The sequence below is a fragment of the Nyctereutes procyonoides genome, unplaced genomic scaffold (genome assembly GCF_905146905.1).
Source record: "Nyctereutes procyonoides isolate TBG_1078 unplaced genomic scaffold, NYPRO_anot_genome, whole genome shotgun sequence".
NCBI lineage: Eukaryota > Metazoa > Chordata > Mammalia > Carnivora > Canidae > Nyctereutes > Nyctereutes procyonoides.
The window spans coordinates 50,521,755-50,541,220 of record NW_026575121.1 but is presented as its reverse complement, the minus strand read 5'-3'; the positions used below and the strand labels follow the sequence as shown (position 1 = coordinate 50,541,220).

Below are 19,466 nucleotides of genomic sequence, written 5' to 3'. Positions count from 1 at the left end.
AGAATGCAAAAGAAGATGGACTTCCAGTTTTATAACCGAGCAAGCCAAATTAGTGGGTAGTTTCCAAGATCTTCCTGAAATGTCAAACTGACTCGTAGAAGAGGGGAGAGTATGCTCCAGGGTGGTGAAACCGGTATGCAACAGAAGTGAAATTCACCATCAAAGTGGGTATGGGGTGGTCAGCTTTGCCTCTGTCACCCATCCCCAACCTTGCCCTTTGAACCCATGAGCACTGAAGTCATAAATACTTACTGAACTCCACCATGTGCCATAGACACTGGGTGCTTTCCTGGGCCAGCCATGATCTGACATTCCTGCTTGAGGCTTTCCCCACCTTGGCTGGTCAAAGCTGCAGAGACTGCCTTGGTTGGGTGCAGACTTGGGTGCAGGCTCTCCTCTCAGGTGCACCCACCTGTTGGAGTCAGGAGCTAGCCACACAAAGAGGACAGGGCCTGGAAGTGGCTGGGCAGCCTCAGCAAGGTGTCTGGTGGTGTGATTTGTGGGTGTGCATCTGGCCACAGAGCCCCAAATCTGGGAGCCCACCTGGGAATGGAGAGCCTTGCCATCTTCCCTAATGCATTTCTTTTGTGCTTGTTAATCAGAGTTGATTTTAGTTCCTGCAATGAAGACTCTTGATTGATACACTGTATGTGCTTAGCATGTCATAATTGCTAGTCCCTGAAATATTCCTGTTTAGTTATGCTTTAAAGAGAGAATTGATATTCACTTGTGTCACTTACTCTGTAGTGCCTTATCTGCCTCTCTTCTTGTTAGATACAGTTTAAGCCATCTAGTGTTACGTTTATTTTTTAAGATTTTATTTACATATTTATTTTAAAGAGCAAGTGCACATTACTGAGGGAGGAACAGAGGGAGAGAGACAAGCAGACTCTGCGCTGAGCACAGAGGCCGACACAGGGCTCGATCTGACAACCCTGAGATCATGACCTGAGCGAAAATGAAGAATCAGACACTTAGCCAACTGAGCCACCCAGGCGCCCCTGGTATTATGATTAAATGTTTTTTTAAAAGGTGCATTTTTGGGTCACCTGGGTGGCTCAGTGGTTGAGCATCTGCCTTTGGCTCAGGCATGATCCTGGGGTCTTGGGATCTAGTCCCACATCGGGCTCTCCACAGGGAGCCTGCTTCTCTCTGCCTGTGTCTCTGTCTCTCTGTGTGTGTCTTGCATGAGTAAATAAATAAAACCTTTTAAAAATACAAAAAGTAAATTAAAAGATATATTTTTAAGCATCTGTAGTATAGGATGAAATTAAATGACCTTAATAGAAAGATAAGTATAGTTTTTTAATATTTAGTAATTTTTTTATCTTTAAAAATTATGTAGAAGTTGGTTTTTTCTTCAATTTTCTGTTTAGCTCATGATATAAAATAAACATATGCTTCTCCACTCATGTTTTAACCGGGATATTGTAGGGAAATTAACTTATGTATTGAATATGAAAAAGCTATATGATCCATTAGTTCATTCAACATGGATTAAGCACCTACTGTATACTGTATACTCCCCCGCCACAGATGTGACCTGGGTCTCCTTGACCCTCAGTCCTGTGGGGCAGACAGATGGTAGTTAGAGATGATAAACCACCAGTGTGCCAGCTGCTGTGAGGCTGGGTACGAGATGCCCTGTGACCCATGGAAGGGGAATTGCATCAGCTGAGGAAGGTCACAGCTCACTGGTTGGGATATGAATGGTGGGATGTGCTGGGCTGTGAAGAGCTGAGGGATAACTGGTGGACACCTATGTGTGCAAAGCCTTTGGGGTAGTTGGCAGCAGGTGCTGAGTGGGTAGGACAAAGGTCAGGGTCTGAGTGAGAGGAGAGATGCAGGTAGAGCTCGGCAGGAGCCAGAGCACCCTGTGGCCTGTGACATCCACATCAGGATGTAGGCTTTGTCCTGGGGGAGGAATGGAGCTATCGCAGTGTTTTAAGCGGGGTAGGGTGGGTGCCCAAATCTGTATTTTGGAGAGGTCAACCTGGAGAACGTGTCACAGGGCATAGTGGACCCGCTGGGAGGCCTGGCTGTATCCTAGATGAGAGATGATGGTGGCCTGGCCCAGGACTGGTCGGAGAGGTGGAGCCTAGGGCAATGAGCAGCTCCAAGGAAGAGCTCAGGGTGAGGGCTTAGACACGAGATGAGGGTGAAGTCCTGACTCCTTTGTCCAGAATGCCCTCTGCTGTGTTCCTGCAGGACCTCCAAGCAGACACCCCCCTTGGGGACCTCTGGCATCATGACTTCTGGGGCAGTAGGCTAAGCAGCAACACCAGCCACAAGTCCTATCGCCCTCTGACTGTCCTGACTTTCAGGTAAGATATGATAGCGTGGGCTGCATGCGATGCTGTACCAGGTTCTGTGTGATAAGGCTCCCAGTGTGGGGTAGTCAAGCCAGTGGATCCTAGGGAAGAATAAACCACTTATTCATATGGGTCTCCAAAAAGTATGTGCCAATTCCAACTGCTAGGAATAGGTCACAGGAAGATGGAGAGAATGTACATGAGGAAACATGACTCCAGGGCTGGCTCTGCCAGTACAGATACTAGAAGTGGAAGGATACAGAGAAGATGAGCATTGGCCCCTTGCAAGGATGACACACAAGTTAGTGAAATGTTCCATATTTTGCACATTTCTTGGAGGTTGGACCTTTGTTGGTGTTAACCAGAGAAACAATGTGAGTCAAGGCAACATGTGGCATCTAATGAAATTGTGAGGTTTTTTTCCATTACAAAAATAAGGTAAAAATCTTCCTAGTGTTACCAAGCCAATAGGCAAAAAAACAAAATAAAGCTAAAAACACCTCTCACTCACCTCCCCATTTGCATTAAGTAGATTTATTCACCTCACCAAAATTCCCATTCATAGCTATATCTCAGGTGCATTAAACACTTGTGTACAATCTCTCAGAAGCACAGAAATGATGAATTAGAACTGGTGGTAATTGAGAAGCAGTCAGTAATAAGAATCCATGACAGTGAGAATGTTTGTTGGATGGAAGGCTGATGGATGAACTATCAAGGAATGCTTCCTGTCTTTTGGATAAGCAAGTCACATGACTGTCTTAAATTTGGGTCCCTGTGGGGTAGCCAGGAGGAATGTGGGCTATGTTATATCATCTTGGCATGCAGTCTTGCCTTTTTAGCACTTAAAAATTTGTCCAGCTCTCCTCTTGCTTTTCCTCTCCACATATTATCTGCCTCATTCCTCTGACATGCTCTTCTCTTCCATTTTTGCCATCTGCACTTAATTATGCTCTTACCCTTTCTTCAACCTTCCAAGCTTGATAGACATTATTCATCTTGATGTCACTTTCACCAGAACTTTCTCTTCCCCCTTTCATGCTATTACTCACCAACCTTTTCCTCCAGGTGGTTTGCATTTTACTATGCATGCTTCTGTGCATCTGGTATGAACAAATACCCTTCACTTACAGGATTAACTACTATTTATCTGGAGGCTTCCACCCCATGAGTTTCCATGTGATCAACATCCTACTTCACGGTGGCATCTCTGTCCTCATGGTAGATGTCTTCTCTGTGCTGTTTGGTGGCCTGCAGTACACCAGTAAAGGGCGGAGGTTGAACCTGGCCCCCAGATCGTCCCTGCTGGCCGCTCTGCTATTCGCCGTGCATCCGGTACACACCGAGTGTGTAAGTAGCGTCTGTCCGCGGCATCCGTGCTCGTGTGAGGACAAGGAGCCTTTCATCTGTTGGCTCATTCCCTAAAACAGGCTCCCCTTGAAGAGCCTTATTGCAGTACCAAGTGTACGGTGCTACCCCCTGCCAGACACCCGAGCCAGTTATTTGTAGATCCCACAGATCTCTCTTAGGAAAAATGCAGAGTCCCAAGATGGGCAAAGACCTTATAATACTGATACGATGTGATATCTGGTCACGCAGACATCATGCTTCCCTTGCGTGACCACACCATAAAGGGTAAATCGTGAATATTGCCAGGTTTGGAAGTCTAAAGGCCAGAAGCTAGGAGCTTATCTTCAGCAAAGGGTCCAATGAAATTTTTTTTTTTACCTCCACTGAGAGCAGTCTGGGGGCAGAACTTAAATTCTGGTGTCTGAGGCCCATGCTGGGGAGATGCCGGCACTGGGAAGGTGTGGTTTCCACACCATGCTAGGGACTGGTCTGGAGCTCTCCCACCTTCCTTCTCTTCTTCTCTGCTGCCTGGATGGTTCTCCTTCCCTTGAAAGACTCCGCCCAGGTGGCCCAGCTGACATGGCAGCTCCTGACAGGGCCCTCACCTGCTGTCCTGCGGGCCACACCTTTATTCCATTGAGTTGCCACTGAATGTATTTGGTACAAACTGTTTTGGGATTTAACCATATGTGTGGGGATTTCAAGAACCATCCTATTCCCCTGCCACCATGGAACCCTTTAAAAATGAAAGTCTGCATATTTGCTGAGGTAAAAGATGTGATTTTAGCCATTTTTTCTGTGAGCTTGAAGCACCTGGTATAAAATATTATATGTTTCTTATTACTTATCCACAACAGATTTTTTTGCATTTCATGTGTGTTTAAATCCCCACATTTAACCAAATGTATTGAGCATCTTGAAGTGAGTTTCACTATATTGAACCGAATTCCTGCCTTTAGAATCTGCTTTTGTTAGACTCTATTCTCGGTATTAAGAGGATTGTAGAGTTGTTATCAGACCCTTCTCTTAGTATCTTATCACTATAAAGCTTTTTAAAAAAAAATTCTCATAATGTTTTACTTTAGCAAATTCAGAGGACTGACAACCTGGAAACTGTTACAAAAGATTTGTTATAGACTATTTATATATAACTGTGACCAAATTAGAATTTGCTTCCATGTGAGTTCTCATTATGGCTTAAATGTTCGTTGGGACCCAGAAATAGTGTATGCGTTAATCAGAAATAGGGGAATTTCTGGCAAAAGTACTGATTTACAGTTTAATTTAGTGTGATCTTAAAGCAAAATGTAATATTTGAATTATTAACCAAAGAAATTTTCCTAAAATTCTGAATTTAAATGTTGAGAAGTTAGTTTATAGAAAAGTTTCAAGTGCTAGCAAGTATAGCTAGATACACACACACACAAACACACACACCCATGCCCCAGTAAATGCCATCTGGGATCATATTAATCCTAAAATTCTACATTTGAAGTATTTAAAAAGAAGCCAAGGAAGGTCTAGCTATAGGAGAAAAGAAATATTTGAGAAAAATCTCTTCATCTCTCTCAACCTCCATTCCGTCAAAGTCATTCAAACTCAAATTGCAAGAAAAAATTATGGGTCATTGAAAATCAGCATTCTTTTTCTGAGATTTTATTTATTTGAAAGAAAGAGAGAGAGAGAGAGAGAGAGAGAGAGAGAGAGAGAGAACACCAGCAGTGGGGAGAGGGCAAGAGAGAGCAGACTCCCCACTGAGTGGGGAGCCAACACAGGATCCAGGATCCTGACCTGAGCCAAAGTCAGACGCTTAACTGACAGAGCCACCCAAGTACCCCAAAATTAGCATTCTTAAATAATTTGTATGTTCATCTTTCATTGTTCTGGCAAATAGGGAGTATTCAGTTTCCTCCTATCTACACCCCCTCATTATACCCCACTCTACATTTAACCCAGCTTTAAAAATAAGCCAGAAGCAGGACCCAAGGAGTTAGGAGGAAGGAGAGCCCTTTGAAGCCCCCAGTACAGTGCTGGGGAAGCAGCCCTGGGCTATGGACTCCAGATGAAGACCTATGTGACAGCCCTTGGCACAGTGCCCCCAAACTGACCAGCAAGCTAGGATGAGGTCTGGGGGTTGGGGAGTTATTGTGCTTCTGATTACATTTGTGAAGAGAAAGCACTGGCAATGTGGGTCCCTCCAGGTTTTAGTAATATAAATTTCTTTGTATTAGCATTTATGTGTTTGTGTCTTTATACTTTCTTGATATTAGCATTGAGGATGTTTTTGTCTGCTGCAAATAAGAATCTGAATTTCCCAGTCTTACAGGGTGACTAGCCATCCACTTTGCCCATTATTAAGGAGGTTCTGGGACATGGGACTTTCTATTTTAAAACTGGGACAGTCCCAGGCAAACCCCAGGGTGAGTTCATCACCCTACAGTTTTCCCACCTCCCAGGCCCTGATTGGTAATGAATAATTTTTTTTAAAGATTTATTTATTCATTCATTCATTCATTCATTCATTCATTTATTTATTATAGACATAGAGAGAGAGAGAGAGAGGCAGAGACACAGGAGGAGGGAGAAGCAGGCTCCATGCCGGGAGCCCGATGTGGGACTCGATCCTGGGACTCCAGGATCGTGCCCTGGGCCAAAGGCAGGCACTAAACCGCTGAGCCACCCAGGGATCCACGGTAATGAATAATTTTAATGAGTGTTATTTGCTCTTCAACTGACAGGAATGTCTCTCGTTTTCAAGGATACCACTCCAAATCAGTCTGGGGTGTTTGTAGGCCTATAAGGCCAGTCATTATGGGAGGGAGTTGAGCTAAGGGAGATGGTTGTCGAACCCCTCATCTGTGGCTGTCAGTATGGAGGCCCCAGCAAACACCAGTGCCACCATAGGGTTTCCTTTTCCTCAGAGTATTGGTAAGGATTTCAAGTATTGTCTGGATTTGGTATCAAAGAGGGAAACTCGGACTTCTGTAGGAATTCTGTCTGTACAAACCCCAAACCCAAAGTTCAATACTCAGGCATTAGGGGGAATCATTCTCCCCTTCCCTTCCTCTAGTTCCTTCTGACAAACCCATGCACATTGTTCCCACTGGGGAAACAACATGACCTGCTCTGTGGATTTGAGGGAATTGCAAACCCTGATATGAGTGTTTCGGGTTATCTCTGTAGGGGTGGAAACATTTCCCTCTCTTCCCTCCTAGGTTTCCCGTCTGGCCTAATGATTACATTGGCCTAAGACAGATTAACAAGAGAAAAACAAATTTGATTCCTGGAACCCCATAAAATGTACTGGAGCCCTGTAAAAATAGGAGATTTCAAAGAAGTGACCAAAGCAGGAAAGTTTTCCAAACTTGTGAAGAAGCATTGGCAGGACAAAGGGGTTTGGGCTTGGGGTCGTGAATTAGTGAAGTAACAGGCTTGTTTATTCAGCCTTCTGGGGATGAGGGTGCCTTCTACCCTCCTGACAGAGGGAGGGTGCTTTTAATAGGAGAGATTTATTTCCTGCTTTCAGGGGGACAAAAGATGGTTAGATCATCCTTCTTGTCCTGTTTCTCAAGTACCTTTAATTCGGAATACTCAGTATGCCAAAGTGGCATATCTGAGGATAGCAGAGCCTGCTCCCTTTCCTTTGTATGAAAAAAAAAAAAAAATAGGGACGCCTGAGTGGCTCAGCAGTTGAGTGCCTGCCTTTGGCTCTGGGGCGTGATCCTGGGATCTGGGATCTGGTCCCGCATCGGGCTCCCTGCGTGGAGCCTGCTTCTCCCTCTGCCTGTGTCTCTGCCTCTCTATCTCTCTGTGTCTTTCACGAATAAATAAATAAAATCTTTAAAAAAAATAGCCTGCAAAGGCTATTATAAAGACCTTTGCCTGAAAATATATATAATGAAGATATTAGGAAAGAAAAATAAAGCCTCTCCACACTCTTGCTCATGTCCCCAAACAATTGGACACAGTGCTTCCTTAGATAGCCCTTAAAAACTTTTTTCTGTGAAATCTGTCTTTAATCACGATGTCAAAAGTTCTTTGTAAGGACTAAAAACTCTTTGTACTTCAAAACGCCTGCTGTACTTTTTAAAATTTGTTTTTCTTTATGTTGGATAATATCACGTACATTGCTTAAAGACTTGGGGGTATTTTCACCAGTGAGCCAAAGAATGTTTGTTTTAAAAATAAGCTTATCACGGGAGCGCCTGCGTGGCTCGGCTGAGCATCTGATTCCTGGTTTCAGCTCAGGTCGTGATCTCAGGGCCATGAGATTGAGCCCCGCATGGGGCTCTGCACTCAGCTCGGAGTCTGCTTGGGATTCTCTCTCTTCCTTCTTAGGAGGTTTTTTTCCCTGTGGGTGGCATTCACAAGTTGGATTCATCAGCTCCTCCAGTCTTAATGATCGTGTGACACCTTGCACTGCCACGTGCGCTGCCATCAGGAGTTAATGATCAGAATGGATAATCACCTCCGATGTTTTATATCTAGCCTTGGTAGCAGGAAACTGTTGTCAAAAAGCAAAAGTCATTGCTTGTCCACACAGTTGGGAATCATACATAAATAGAGTAATTTTCATGTTCACTGTATATTCTCTTTACCTCCATTTATAGCTTACTTAGTCTTTATTCTGTCCCACATATCATGGAACTGTTGGAGAGGCCTGAGGGAAGGGTACCATGATATGTGTGCCATTGGAGAGATACCTAGAGAATCCCAGTAAGGCTTTGGTATGTGTCATATCTGAGTGCTGGTTAGCAAAGCATGCCGCATAAACCAGACCCACAATCCTGGGTGGAATTCTGTGTCTTTCTCTGCCAGGAGATTTTGGAGAACAATTACTGGATGTGATGTGAGAAAGCAAGGGAGGAAAGGGCATTTGTGGGGAAAGAAATGGTAGACATTTTATTCTGTTTTCATCTTTCTTCTCAATCACTTTTAAAGCATTCTGATTTCCAGGTCAACCCACTGAATTGATTTTGATCTTGAAGGGAGGAGGAGTGGCAGGGGCAACTTTGAATGATTGTTCCCATACCTTTTTCTATTTTCCTGATGACTTTTCACATTTATTTCCCACCTTTCCTCCATGTTTCCAATCAAATTTTCTTTACTAAATGTTATGCCCTTTGAGCCGATGGTTTTTTCCATTGACAATCCACATTGTGGACATCAGTGGTATGGGTGTCTGGGCTCCAGGCTGCAGTGTGCAGGGATGGGGCTCTCACAGCTCATGCAGGACTGTGTCCTGCTCCCAAAACAGCCATCAGTACAATCCTTGCCGCCTGGCTCTCATGGAAGCAACTAACTCAAATCTTAGACCAAAGAGGGAAAAGAAAAACCAATTGTAAGATAAGACCACAGGGCTGTTGCACAGTTATTTTAACAGATGGCAAAATCTTGTAAGGTTTTTGCCTTGCCTTTCTAAGAATCTTTTTATGTTTCCTAAGTTTAGGATTTTTTAAATGTTTTTTTTACATAAATCTTTTTTTCTTCTCCTTCTTTTAAGGTTGCTGGTGTTGTCGGCCGTGCAGACCTCCTGGGTGCCCTGTTCTTTCTGTTATCTTTCCTTGGCTACTGTAAAGCATTTAGAGAAAGTAAGGATGATGTTTTCCTTCTTAATTTTAAGCTGGGAAATTGTCCATTTATTTAATTTTTATCACTTTGCAAGAATGTGGACCAAAAGATCTCTCTTTAGATACGTGTTTACTCTGTTGCTTTTTTAATAATACAAAGTTCATACATTAGCATTCACGGGAGCCTTCTATTGGGTGCTCTTTACTAAAGCAGTTGTGATGGGTGTTTATCATTTTATTTGCAGCAAAATTGTAGGGGAAAAACACTTTTGTTTATTCTTTATTAAAACTTCTCAGTGAGAAAAATAGAAAAAATCTAAAATGAATAGCTATGGATGTGGACCTGGATTATGAAATTCTTGGTTTTGTCATTGGAAGAATATTAATACTTACAAAGAAAAGCATTATTTCTGGAGTTGAAATGGCTCACTGAGTGTGTGTGTCGGGGAGGGAGGCATGGAGGAATGGTTTGCAGCAGCACAGCAGGTGCATTAACTGAGATGCAACAGAATCCCTGTATGGCTCAATGATCCCCAAGTCAAGTCCTACCTTCCCAATTGCTTTATTGTAGACATTGGATGGGATGAATTCAGCTTATGTACCTGTCATGCCTGCTAGCTCCAGCGATGCATGTACATTCAGTTTCTGTATCTGAAGAAGTGAGAAGTGTATGGACTGTAGAACTCTTCTTGTATATCATAATCAATGATTTATATTTGGGGGGAGGGGAAAAGAGGGAAGGTGAGTGGGATGATTTCCTCTGGAATGTTGGAGTAGAGCAATTTAAGCAGGAGCACGTGTATCTTGGCATGTTGAGGCTTTTTCCATAGAGTTTCTCAAAGCTCAGGTGTGGTCCAGAGCTGCCAGGGCTTTCATATTGTGGTCATGTACTGATTCTTGTACTTTGGTTTCTCCTGTGAATTAATCTCTTACTAATAATGAAGAGCAGACTGCTCATTGAGAATTTTGTGTGTTGGGGCTGGTGAAATGGAAATTTCAGGGTTAGTAAACAAAGGGACCCAAGGCCAAAGCCAGCCCACTACCCCATAAACTTTCTCATGTGGCCCATAAACTAAGAATGATTTTTTTCCAAATACATGTTGAGCCACTACTATCTAATTTAATGACCACTGTGGCAAATTTTAATAATGACTTTTACATATTTTTGTTACCATTACAAAAATGATTCCGTTTTTTTTCCATAATTAAATTTCCACAACACCGCACAACTATTACAAAAGAAAACTTAAAAAAAAATAATGTTTTACAGATCTTAAACTCATCTTTAGCATTTAGCTCAAAGGTCTCACCATCCTCAAAAAATAGTTCACCTGGGGTACCTGGGTGGCTCAGTGTTGAGTGTCTGCCTTCAGTTCAGGTGGTGATCCCAGGGTTCTGGGATCAAGTCCTGCATCAGGCTCCCAAAAGGGAGCCTGCTTCTCCCTCTACCTATGCCTCTGCCTCTCTCATGAATAAATAAATAAAATCTTTAAAAAGAAAAAATAGTTCTCCTGCTAATCTCCTGCTAATCAGCTTAAAGTTCTATCTCAGTAGTGAGAAGATGGTCTTCACTAGCCCATGGTAATTCTTTTCTCATTTTTCCTAGCCAGTTAGGGTTGAACAGCAGGGTAAGGCTCAGATTGGCAGGTAAGGGAGGAGGGACACAAGGACGAGTTTTCCCCAGAACAAGATGGCTTCTGAAGCTGATGGGAGAACAGAACTGTTGGAGAGGCCTGAGGGAAGGGTCCAGGCCCTGTATTCAGTCAGAGTCTCTGCTGGAAGAGCAGAAGGAGGAATGCTTGTCATGCTCATGGTGTTTATGCATCTTTTTATGAACTTTCTTCATTTTCTTCCACATCTTCTTGTCCATCACCATTCCTCGTGCTACCATGCCCTGTGCCCAGGGATTCACGGGAGGGGTGCCAGGAGCAGGTGGTGAGTGAGGACTGAGAGTTTGGCATCCTGGATACCCTAGTTGTGGTACAAGATGAGGGAGTGCATCTGGGGGGAAAGCTAGATTCCCCTGGGGAGCTGCCAGGGGAGTTGGAGAGAGTCCTGGAGGATAGGCAAGATTGACAGGCAGTGGATGGGCAGGATGGGCATCTCTGGGGATTTGGCCCTGGCTGCTCAGCATTGGGATTCCACACGTTCCAGAGCTCCCTCCAGCCTTTATGCCACCGCTTGGGCTTGACTCATCCTCAGCGCTCTGATTTTGACATGTTTAAATGGTTAGGAAATAAGGAACAATAATAACATTTCATGACATATAAAAAGTTACATGAAATTCAGATTTCAGTGTCCATATATAAAGTTTTATTAAAACAGGCACACCCATTTATTTTCATTTTGTCTGTGGCCGCTTTTGCCCTTCGATGGCAGAGTTTCACGGTGTTGGTACTGGCCATCTGGCCTGAAAGCCTAAGACACTTAACTGTCTAGTTCTTTGCAAAGTTTGCCAGGCTCCAAGACAGATGATTCCCAGTGTAGCTGTCACCATCTGAGTGGTTCCAAAATTTGTTTTAGTAATGATTAATAGGGGTTTCCAGCAGAAGGTTTTTACTTTGGAACGTAGATGACTTTGCTGTTAATATAATAGCTGCCATTTTTTGACTGTCTACTGGCACATGTGTATTTGTGTGTGTGTGTGTGTGTGTATATATATATTTGTATATATATATTTTTTTCTTCTTTTAACTATGTAACAATCTTTAAAATAGGTAGAATTACTTTCCCATTTCTCCAGATGTAGGACTTAAAGTTTAAGTAACTTTTTCAGGGTCACACACTATTTATGGCAAAACTGGGTTCACACTGGAGTCTAACTTATTATAGTCTAACTCACATCAAAGCCAACACCAACTGCCTTGTGCTCTTCTGCTTCCTTATATTTATTGGATCAATAAGGCAAAGCTTATCAAAACCATCATTAAAAATAACGGGGGGGGGGGGATCCCTGGGTGGCGCAGTGGTTTGGCGCCTGCCTTTGGCCCAGGGCGCGATCCTGGAGACCCGGGATCAAATCCCACATCAGGCTCCCTGCATGGAGCCTGCTTCTCCCTCTGCCTGTGTCTCTGCCTCTCTCTCTCTCTCTCTCTCTCTCTCTCTCTCTCTCTCTCTGTCTGTGACTATCATAAATAAATAAATTTAAAAAAAATAAAAAGAATTGGCTTTTTTTAAAAAAATAAATAACTGGGGGAAGGAGGTGGGACACCTGGGTGGCTCAGTGGTTGAGTGCCTACCTTTGGCTCAGGGTGTGATCCTGGTGTCTGGGATCAAGTCCTACATCATTGGGCACCCTGCAGGCAGTCTGCTTCTACCTTTGCGTGTGTCTGTGCCTCTGTGTCTCTCATGAATAAATAAAAAATCTTAAAAAAAAACAGAGCAGGGTCACCTGGGTGGCTCAGTCGGTTGAGTGTCTGACTCTTGATTTTGGCTCAGATCTTGGAATTGTGAATTTGAGCCCCATGCCAGGCTCCACACTAGCAGGGAGTCTGCTTCAGATTCTCTCTCCTCTCCCTCTGCCCCTCCCCACCCCCCACTTGCACTCTCTCTATTGGTCTCTTTAAATTAGTTAATTAGCCAGGAGACACATTCAATTCTGCTAATGGATTATTAAGATACGAGGCATGATAATGGCATCACAGGTATGTTTTAAAAAAATCCTTTACTTTTAGAGACACATGCTGAAATACAGATGAAATGGAATAATGTCTGAGATTGGCTTCAAAATAATCTGAGAGGAGGCAGGAAGAATGTAGTCAGATTAGCCAGAAGTTGATAATTATTTAAGCTAAGTTAGAAGATGTAAAAATCACTGTAGCCATATCTATACTTTTGTATGTTTTTTGTTTTTTAAAATAGTTGTTTTTTTTTTTTTTAATGCCAGGTGAGTCACCAGATTAAGAATCAACAGATTTTGATGACATGCTCTTTTCATCTTTAAAACATTGTGTTTATCTCAGACAACTGGACGATATATTCTTTAGGAGTTTTTTTTTTCCTCCCTACATTACATGAAACAAGTGCATAGTTAATGACTTTTTATTATGGAATCAGGAGAGAAATTTTAAAACCAAAATGTAATAATATAATTTAGCAATTAAGCGTGAAAAACAAAATATGAGAAAGGCAACTAGAATACATTTGTAAAATATTTGAGACACAAGAATGCAGTTGATATATAAGTAGTAAGCCAGAATTCATTTCTGTAACTCATAACCGTGAACTCATTTCCCAACTTTTAAAAAAGGCACCTTTTCAAAATTAAAACAGTTTAAAGACTTTGCTTCTTCCCCTCTCCCCCACCACCTCGTCTCCAGCCCTTTGGCCGCGTCTCCATCCCTGAGTCCTGGGGCTCTGCCTCTCCCGAGGTCTCTGTGGGTTTGGAAGACAACCACTTAGAAGGTTGAAGAGTCATCTCCCTATGACTCCCAGGTGGTGTCCATCTGCACAGTAAATGTAGGCGAGGCTACTTAACCTTATTATTTGCTCTCAGGATTCTGAAGAGTTTCTAATACAGTCTGCCTTCCAAGAAATGCTGTCCTAAGTTGAAAATGGCACAAAGACTAGATTCTTCTCGTGATTTTTTTAATGTTCTGTGTACTAGTGAGAGTTCCCGAGCAGACACAAAAAGAATTAGTTCTATTATTTAAATCCCAGTAGACTTTTCCCTCTTATTTTTCTTGTGGTAAAATATACATAACATAAAAGGGACCATTTTTAAATGGTTAAAGCTTATTAAATACACTTATTAAACACAGTTGAGCTTATTAAATACACTCCCATTGTTCTGTAACCATCACCACCGTCCATGTCTAGAACTTGTTCATCTTGCAAAACTGACACTCTACACCAATTAAGCAGTAACTCCCCATTCCCCCTTCCCTAACCCCTGGCGACCACCATTCTGCTTTCTGGCCATGAATTTAACTGTTCTGGGGCCTTGTATAAGTAGAATTGTACAATATTTGTCCTTTTCTGTCTGCCTTATTTCACTGAGCATTACATCCTCAAGGTAATTCTATTCTGTGTGTCAGAATTTCAAAGTTGAATAATTCCATTGAACGTATATACCATATCTTGTTTATCTGTATATCTGTCAGTAGACATCTGGGTTGTTTCTACCATTTGGCTACTATGAATAATGCTGCTCTGCACATTGGTGTACCCAATGGACTGTTTTAAAGAAAGAACAATAGATTTCCTTTTAACCTTTTTTTTTCCTACAAAAAGATTTAGGCAGGGTTATAAACTCTTCTAGCACTGCCCCTCCTCCATCCCATCCTTTACAGGCTTAACATGGGGCAGATTGTGTCTTGGAGCATCTGTTCTTTCAAACCTACAGCTCTGCTCAGATGTAGCAGACAGGTGACCCCAGTGACCCTAGGCTGTACAATGCTCACTCAGAGCTTGATGACATACAACAACTCTGTACCCCCCTTGTTACCATTATTTTATCATACCGATATAAGACCACCAGTTTTTTTGTGACTCGCCATGTTTCTGATACAGCAGAGAGGTTGGGGACAGCTGAATAGAACAGCTTCAAGTACAGAGAATATTGGTGGTAACTTTTCTTCCTGAGACTGAAAGTTAACAATGAGGCATGTCCTGCTCTTCCTGGGGTTGAGATCTCCCTACCCATCATGAGCATACGGTTCCTAAGATACATATGGCCCCAGGGACCTGGTGGGGGAGCAGGGGGGTGTATACCTCATAGGTGCCTAGCATCGTAGGGCATTCAGCACCGTTGTGTGACTTTCCCATAAGACTGGCTCAGCACGGGAGTGGGAGAGCAGGAGGGGGTCCATTCACTTCTTACTCTTACACATTATAGATGGTGGTAAATCATGTATCATGTATCAGTTGGCAAATCTGAATTTCCAGTTACAGAGGATAATCATTTACCAGGCATATTTTTCCTAAAGAAAATGAAAACTTAAATCTTTTGGCCTTTCTCAAAGATGGCTAAAGTTTCATGAAGAATCATTTTATTAATTTTAACATAAAGAATCTATTCCTTATTCTGAATGCTTGTCTTTCTCAAAGACATCAGAAGGGGTTTTTGAAGAAAATTCTAAATGTTGATAGATTGAACATGTGGGGGATGCCTGGGTGGCTCAGCGGTTGAGCATCTGCCTTTGGCTCAGGGCATGATCCTGGAGTCCTGGGATCGAGTCCCACATCGGGCTCCCTGCATGGAGCCTGCTTCTCTCTCTGCCTATGTCTCTGCCTCTCTCTCTCTCTGTGTGTCTCTTGTGGTTAAATAAAATCTAATACATTTATTAGCCTCTTTTAATGTGGAATATTCTCAGAGAAAGGTACAAAACTAAAGACATCTTACATTCTCCTTTTGGTTTCTTTAACGTTACCTTTTTTTTTTTTTGAAGGTTATTCGTTTGAGAGATAGCAAGCGAGCGAGCATGAGCAGGGGGGAGGGTCAGAGGGAGAGGGAGAAGCAGACTCCCCACTAAGCAGAGAGCCAGACACAGGGCTCCATCCCAATACCCTGAGATCATGACCTGAGCCAACGGCAGATGCCTAACCAACTGAGCCACCCAGGCACCCCTCCTACTGATCTTTTTATTTCACAATGTACATATTCTGATATATACATCTGTTTTAAATTCATTTGTAAATTACAAAATTATTTCTGAAAAGATAAATTTTTTAATAAATCCTTCGGAAACTAATACCAAAGGTAAAAGTGCTCCAACATGTGATGGCTTTTCAACTACTACGTTGATTCTTGAGAAATTTACAAAGTCTGTTCCAGTCCTAATGGAACTATGTTGATTGTAGTAGCAATATGACCTTTCTTCTTTGGTCCAGTGGCATTCTTTTGACATTTATGTATTTGCTTTAAAATTGGAAAGAGCTGGTTGGGCCTTTAATGTTACATTTGTTAATGTTTTCAAGAAAGTTAACCTGGAAATGTTGAATGTTTGCACACAGATAGCAGTGGTAGATGTGGCTTCTGCAGAGAGCCTTTTAAGAATATGAATAGATTTTCATGAGGTTGAAGTTACTTAGAATGGAAGACAAATGCATCAATTAGGAAGTCTTTGAAGAAGTGTTGACCTCTTATCTACAGCACCTGCCTCCCATGCCTTCCCAGGGTCTGTTCTCCTGTTCACTTGAACTCTCCTTCAGGAAGAGGAAAGAGTAGATAAAAAGGAAGCCTGTGGCCCTGCTTCCAGACTGGAATGGTCTTTTACAGTCCCTGGCAGCTTATTTAGTCATTAGAAAATGTAAAGCTATGAGCTTGCTTCTCTCCATGCATCCAGCCTCAGGGTCTTGACCCTGAAAGTTATTATTGGCTGTGGTCTTTTGTGTCCTTTTTGTCCTTTCTTATATCCACCTGTCCAGATATGCTTTGAGTTACAGCTCATGATTGTTTGTTCCTTGTGAGTTTAAAGTAGGTGGTTGAAGACACCCATCCCTCAATCTGCACTCTCCATCATTTTGAGTTGGTTTTCACTGCTCTTTTCACTTCCCACTCATTGTTTCACGTCACAGAGTTTGGAGGGCATGATTGAATTCTGCAGGTCTGGAGGCCCAGACAACCTGGATACGAAAGAGAATGGCTTACACTCGGCTGCTGGCTGCTGGCTGCTTGGGGGAAGCCCCGTGTCTGAAACAGATGGCAGGTCTCTTATCCCTCTGCACAAGGCTGTGTGCTATGAGCCCCCACCTGCTGTACCTTGGGAGCAAGCAGAGCAGGGCAGGACATGGTGACTGGGTGCCCCACCTTGTCCCCTGCTTGCTCTGCTTACATCAGACAGCTGCCCTCACTGTGCCAGCCACCCCTTCCCTCCCCTCTCCCAAATACCCCTTTGTTTCATTACTTCCCCACCCCCCACCCCAAACTGGTGCCCATGACATCTGCTAGAGTCTTTCCTAGTCTCTGTGGATGAAAGCACTATGTTTTCAGCCACTTTTCTGTGTTTCAGATTTTACTATACTCCTCTTTAACCATACTAAGAATAGAAACTACTTCTTTGTTTATAACTCTCTGGAATAATCTCTACACATCGTGTTTAATGTTTGACTTCCTCCCTATGGTGGCTAAGATTTTTTTTTTTTTTTAAGATTTTATTTATTTATTCTTGAGAGAGACAGAGAGGCAGAGACACAGACAGAGGGAGAAGCAGGCTCCATGCAGGGAGCGTGATGTGGGACTCGATCCCAGGTCTCTAGGAACACGCGCTGGGCCAAAGGGGGCGATAAACCACTGAGCCACCCAGGCTGCCCTAAGAGTCTTTTTAAAGAGGAGCAAGACTTTCAGAAACTAATAATACCTTCACAGAGAAGTAGTATTAAGAATCCCATATGCAAAAATAATTCTGGGGACACCTGGGTGTCTCAGTGGTTGAGTGCCTGCCTTTGGCTCAGGGCTTGATCCTGGGTCCAGGAATTGAGTCCCACATTGGGCTCCCTACAAGGAGCTTCCTTCTGTCTCTGCCTCTCTCTATGTGTCTCTCATGAATAAATAAATATTTTTTTTTAAGTAATTCTGGGGACACCTGGGTGGCTCAGCAGTTGAGCACCTGCCCCTGGCTCAGGGTGTGATCCGCTGTCTCAGGATCGAATCCCACATCGGGCTCCCTGCCTGGAGCCTACTTCTCCCTCTGCCTACATCTCTGCCTTTCTCTCTCTGTGTCTTTCATGAATAAATAAATAAAATCTTTTTTTAAAAAAAGTAATTCTGGTAAGGGCATCCATAATAAGACAATTTTTCTGTTCTAAAATAGAGTAGAGGCTTCTCAATTTTGGTCATTTATTCTTCAGCAATAATTAACCAAACATTAATGGTGTCCTTATGTAACACGTGGTACTATGTCCTATGCCCTGTTTTGGAGATACAAAAACTAGAAAAATACATCTGTGCCTCAAAGGGTTTACAGTCGAATGTGTTTTGGTTAAAATAAAGCTGTCAGTATTGAGAATGCTCAAGGAGTAGAATGTTCTGGTTTTTCATACCTCCTTGTTAATTTTTTCCTGTACGCCCTTGCAATGGGCACTCAATAAGTATTCTCTTCTTATCATGGTGCATTAATGCAGAATTGATAACTATGGCCTTTGTGCTGTTAATTTCTTTGTTTGCCTTGGAATGTGCATTGTTTTTATTCTTTGAGATATAATTGACATATAAATTTTGTTGGTTTTAGATGTACAAAATATTGAGTCAATATTTTTACATATTGTGAAACCTCTCATCCATCACCATATATAGTTATAGGGGTTTTTTTTCTTGTGATGGGAACTTTTAAGATCTACTCTCTTAGCAACTTTCAAGTATGTAACAGTGTTGTTAACTATGAAACTATAGTCACCATGCCATATGTTACATCCTCAGGATTTGTAACTAAAAATTTTTACCTTTTGGCCACCCTTATCCACTTTGCCCACCTCCACCCTCTTCCGGCAACCACCAATCAATCCAGTCTGTCTATGAGTTTGTTTTTTAATTCTACATGTAAGTGAGATCATGCAGTATTTTTCTCTGAGTTATTTTACATAGCATTATGCCTTCAGGGTCCAAACGTGTTGTTGCAAATGGAAGGATTTTTTTCTTTTTTATGTTTGAGTAATATTCTATTTTGTTTATACTGTGTATGAATATATATTTGCACAGTATATATTTTATATATATACTATATGTTTTATAGTATATTTATTCTGTATATCTTTTGAATAATACTATACTATAGTATTACATACTGTAGTGTAATATGCTGCACTATAATATGTTATGGTATTATATAGTAATATACCACAGTATATAGTATATGTGTATATATATACATATGTAGTATATAGTAATATACCATGAAATTACATAGTATTATGGTATATATATATATAGTACACACAGAGTATTTTATATATAGAGAGAGTGTGTGTGTGTGTGTGTGTGTGTGTGTGTAACAATATTTCTTTATTCCATTCATTCACCAATGGACATTTAGGTGTGTCCATGTCTTGGCTTTTGTAAATAATGCAGTGAACATGGAAGTACAATATCTTTTTGAGATAGTGAGTTCATCCATTGGATAAATACCCAGAATTGGAATTGCTGGATCATATGGTAGTATGGTAGTTTTGCTTATGCTGCTAATTTCTTTCATCTCTATTAAATTTCCTTCAGTCCAACAGAGCAGAGCGGCTGTTATTTGTGGACATTCAGGTGTATATTTCTTCATCTGGCCTTTCAGATATGTTAAGAAACACT

General features: G+C 42.1%; 1 protein-coding gene and 1 non-coding gene across 7 annotated transcripts in view; both read left to right on the top strand.

The window, feature by feature from the left end:
* Window positions 1–19,466, top strand: part of TMTC4 (transmembrane O-mannosyltransferase targeting cadherins 4) — a 65,001-nt gene that overhangs the window by 8,567 nt on the left and 36,968 nt on the right. For all 6 annotated transcript variants that reach the window (XR_008665765.1, XM_055335932.1, XM_055335933.1 and 3 more), the window contains exons 3-5: window positions 2,209–2,324; window positions 3,446–3,662; window positions 9,166–9,253. Coding sequence is in view for 5 of the 6 variants with exons in the window: in XM_055335932.1 (XP_055191907.1) it covers window positions 2,209–2,324; window positions 3,446–3,662; window positions 9,166–9,253 (421 nt within the window). In the remaining variant the exon portion in view is untranslated. The remainder of the gene's footprint in view (window positions 1–2,208; window positions 2,325–3,445; window positions 3,663–9,165; window positions 9,254–19,466) is intronic.
* Window positions 2,533–2,637, top strand: LOC129516718 (U6 spliceosomal RNA). Its single transcript, XR_008665849.1, has one exon. It is a non-coding gene; the product is annotated as a U6 spliceosomal RNA (small nuclear RNA).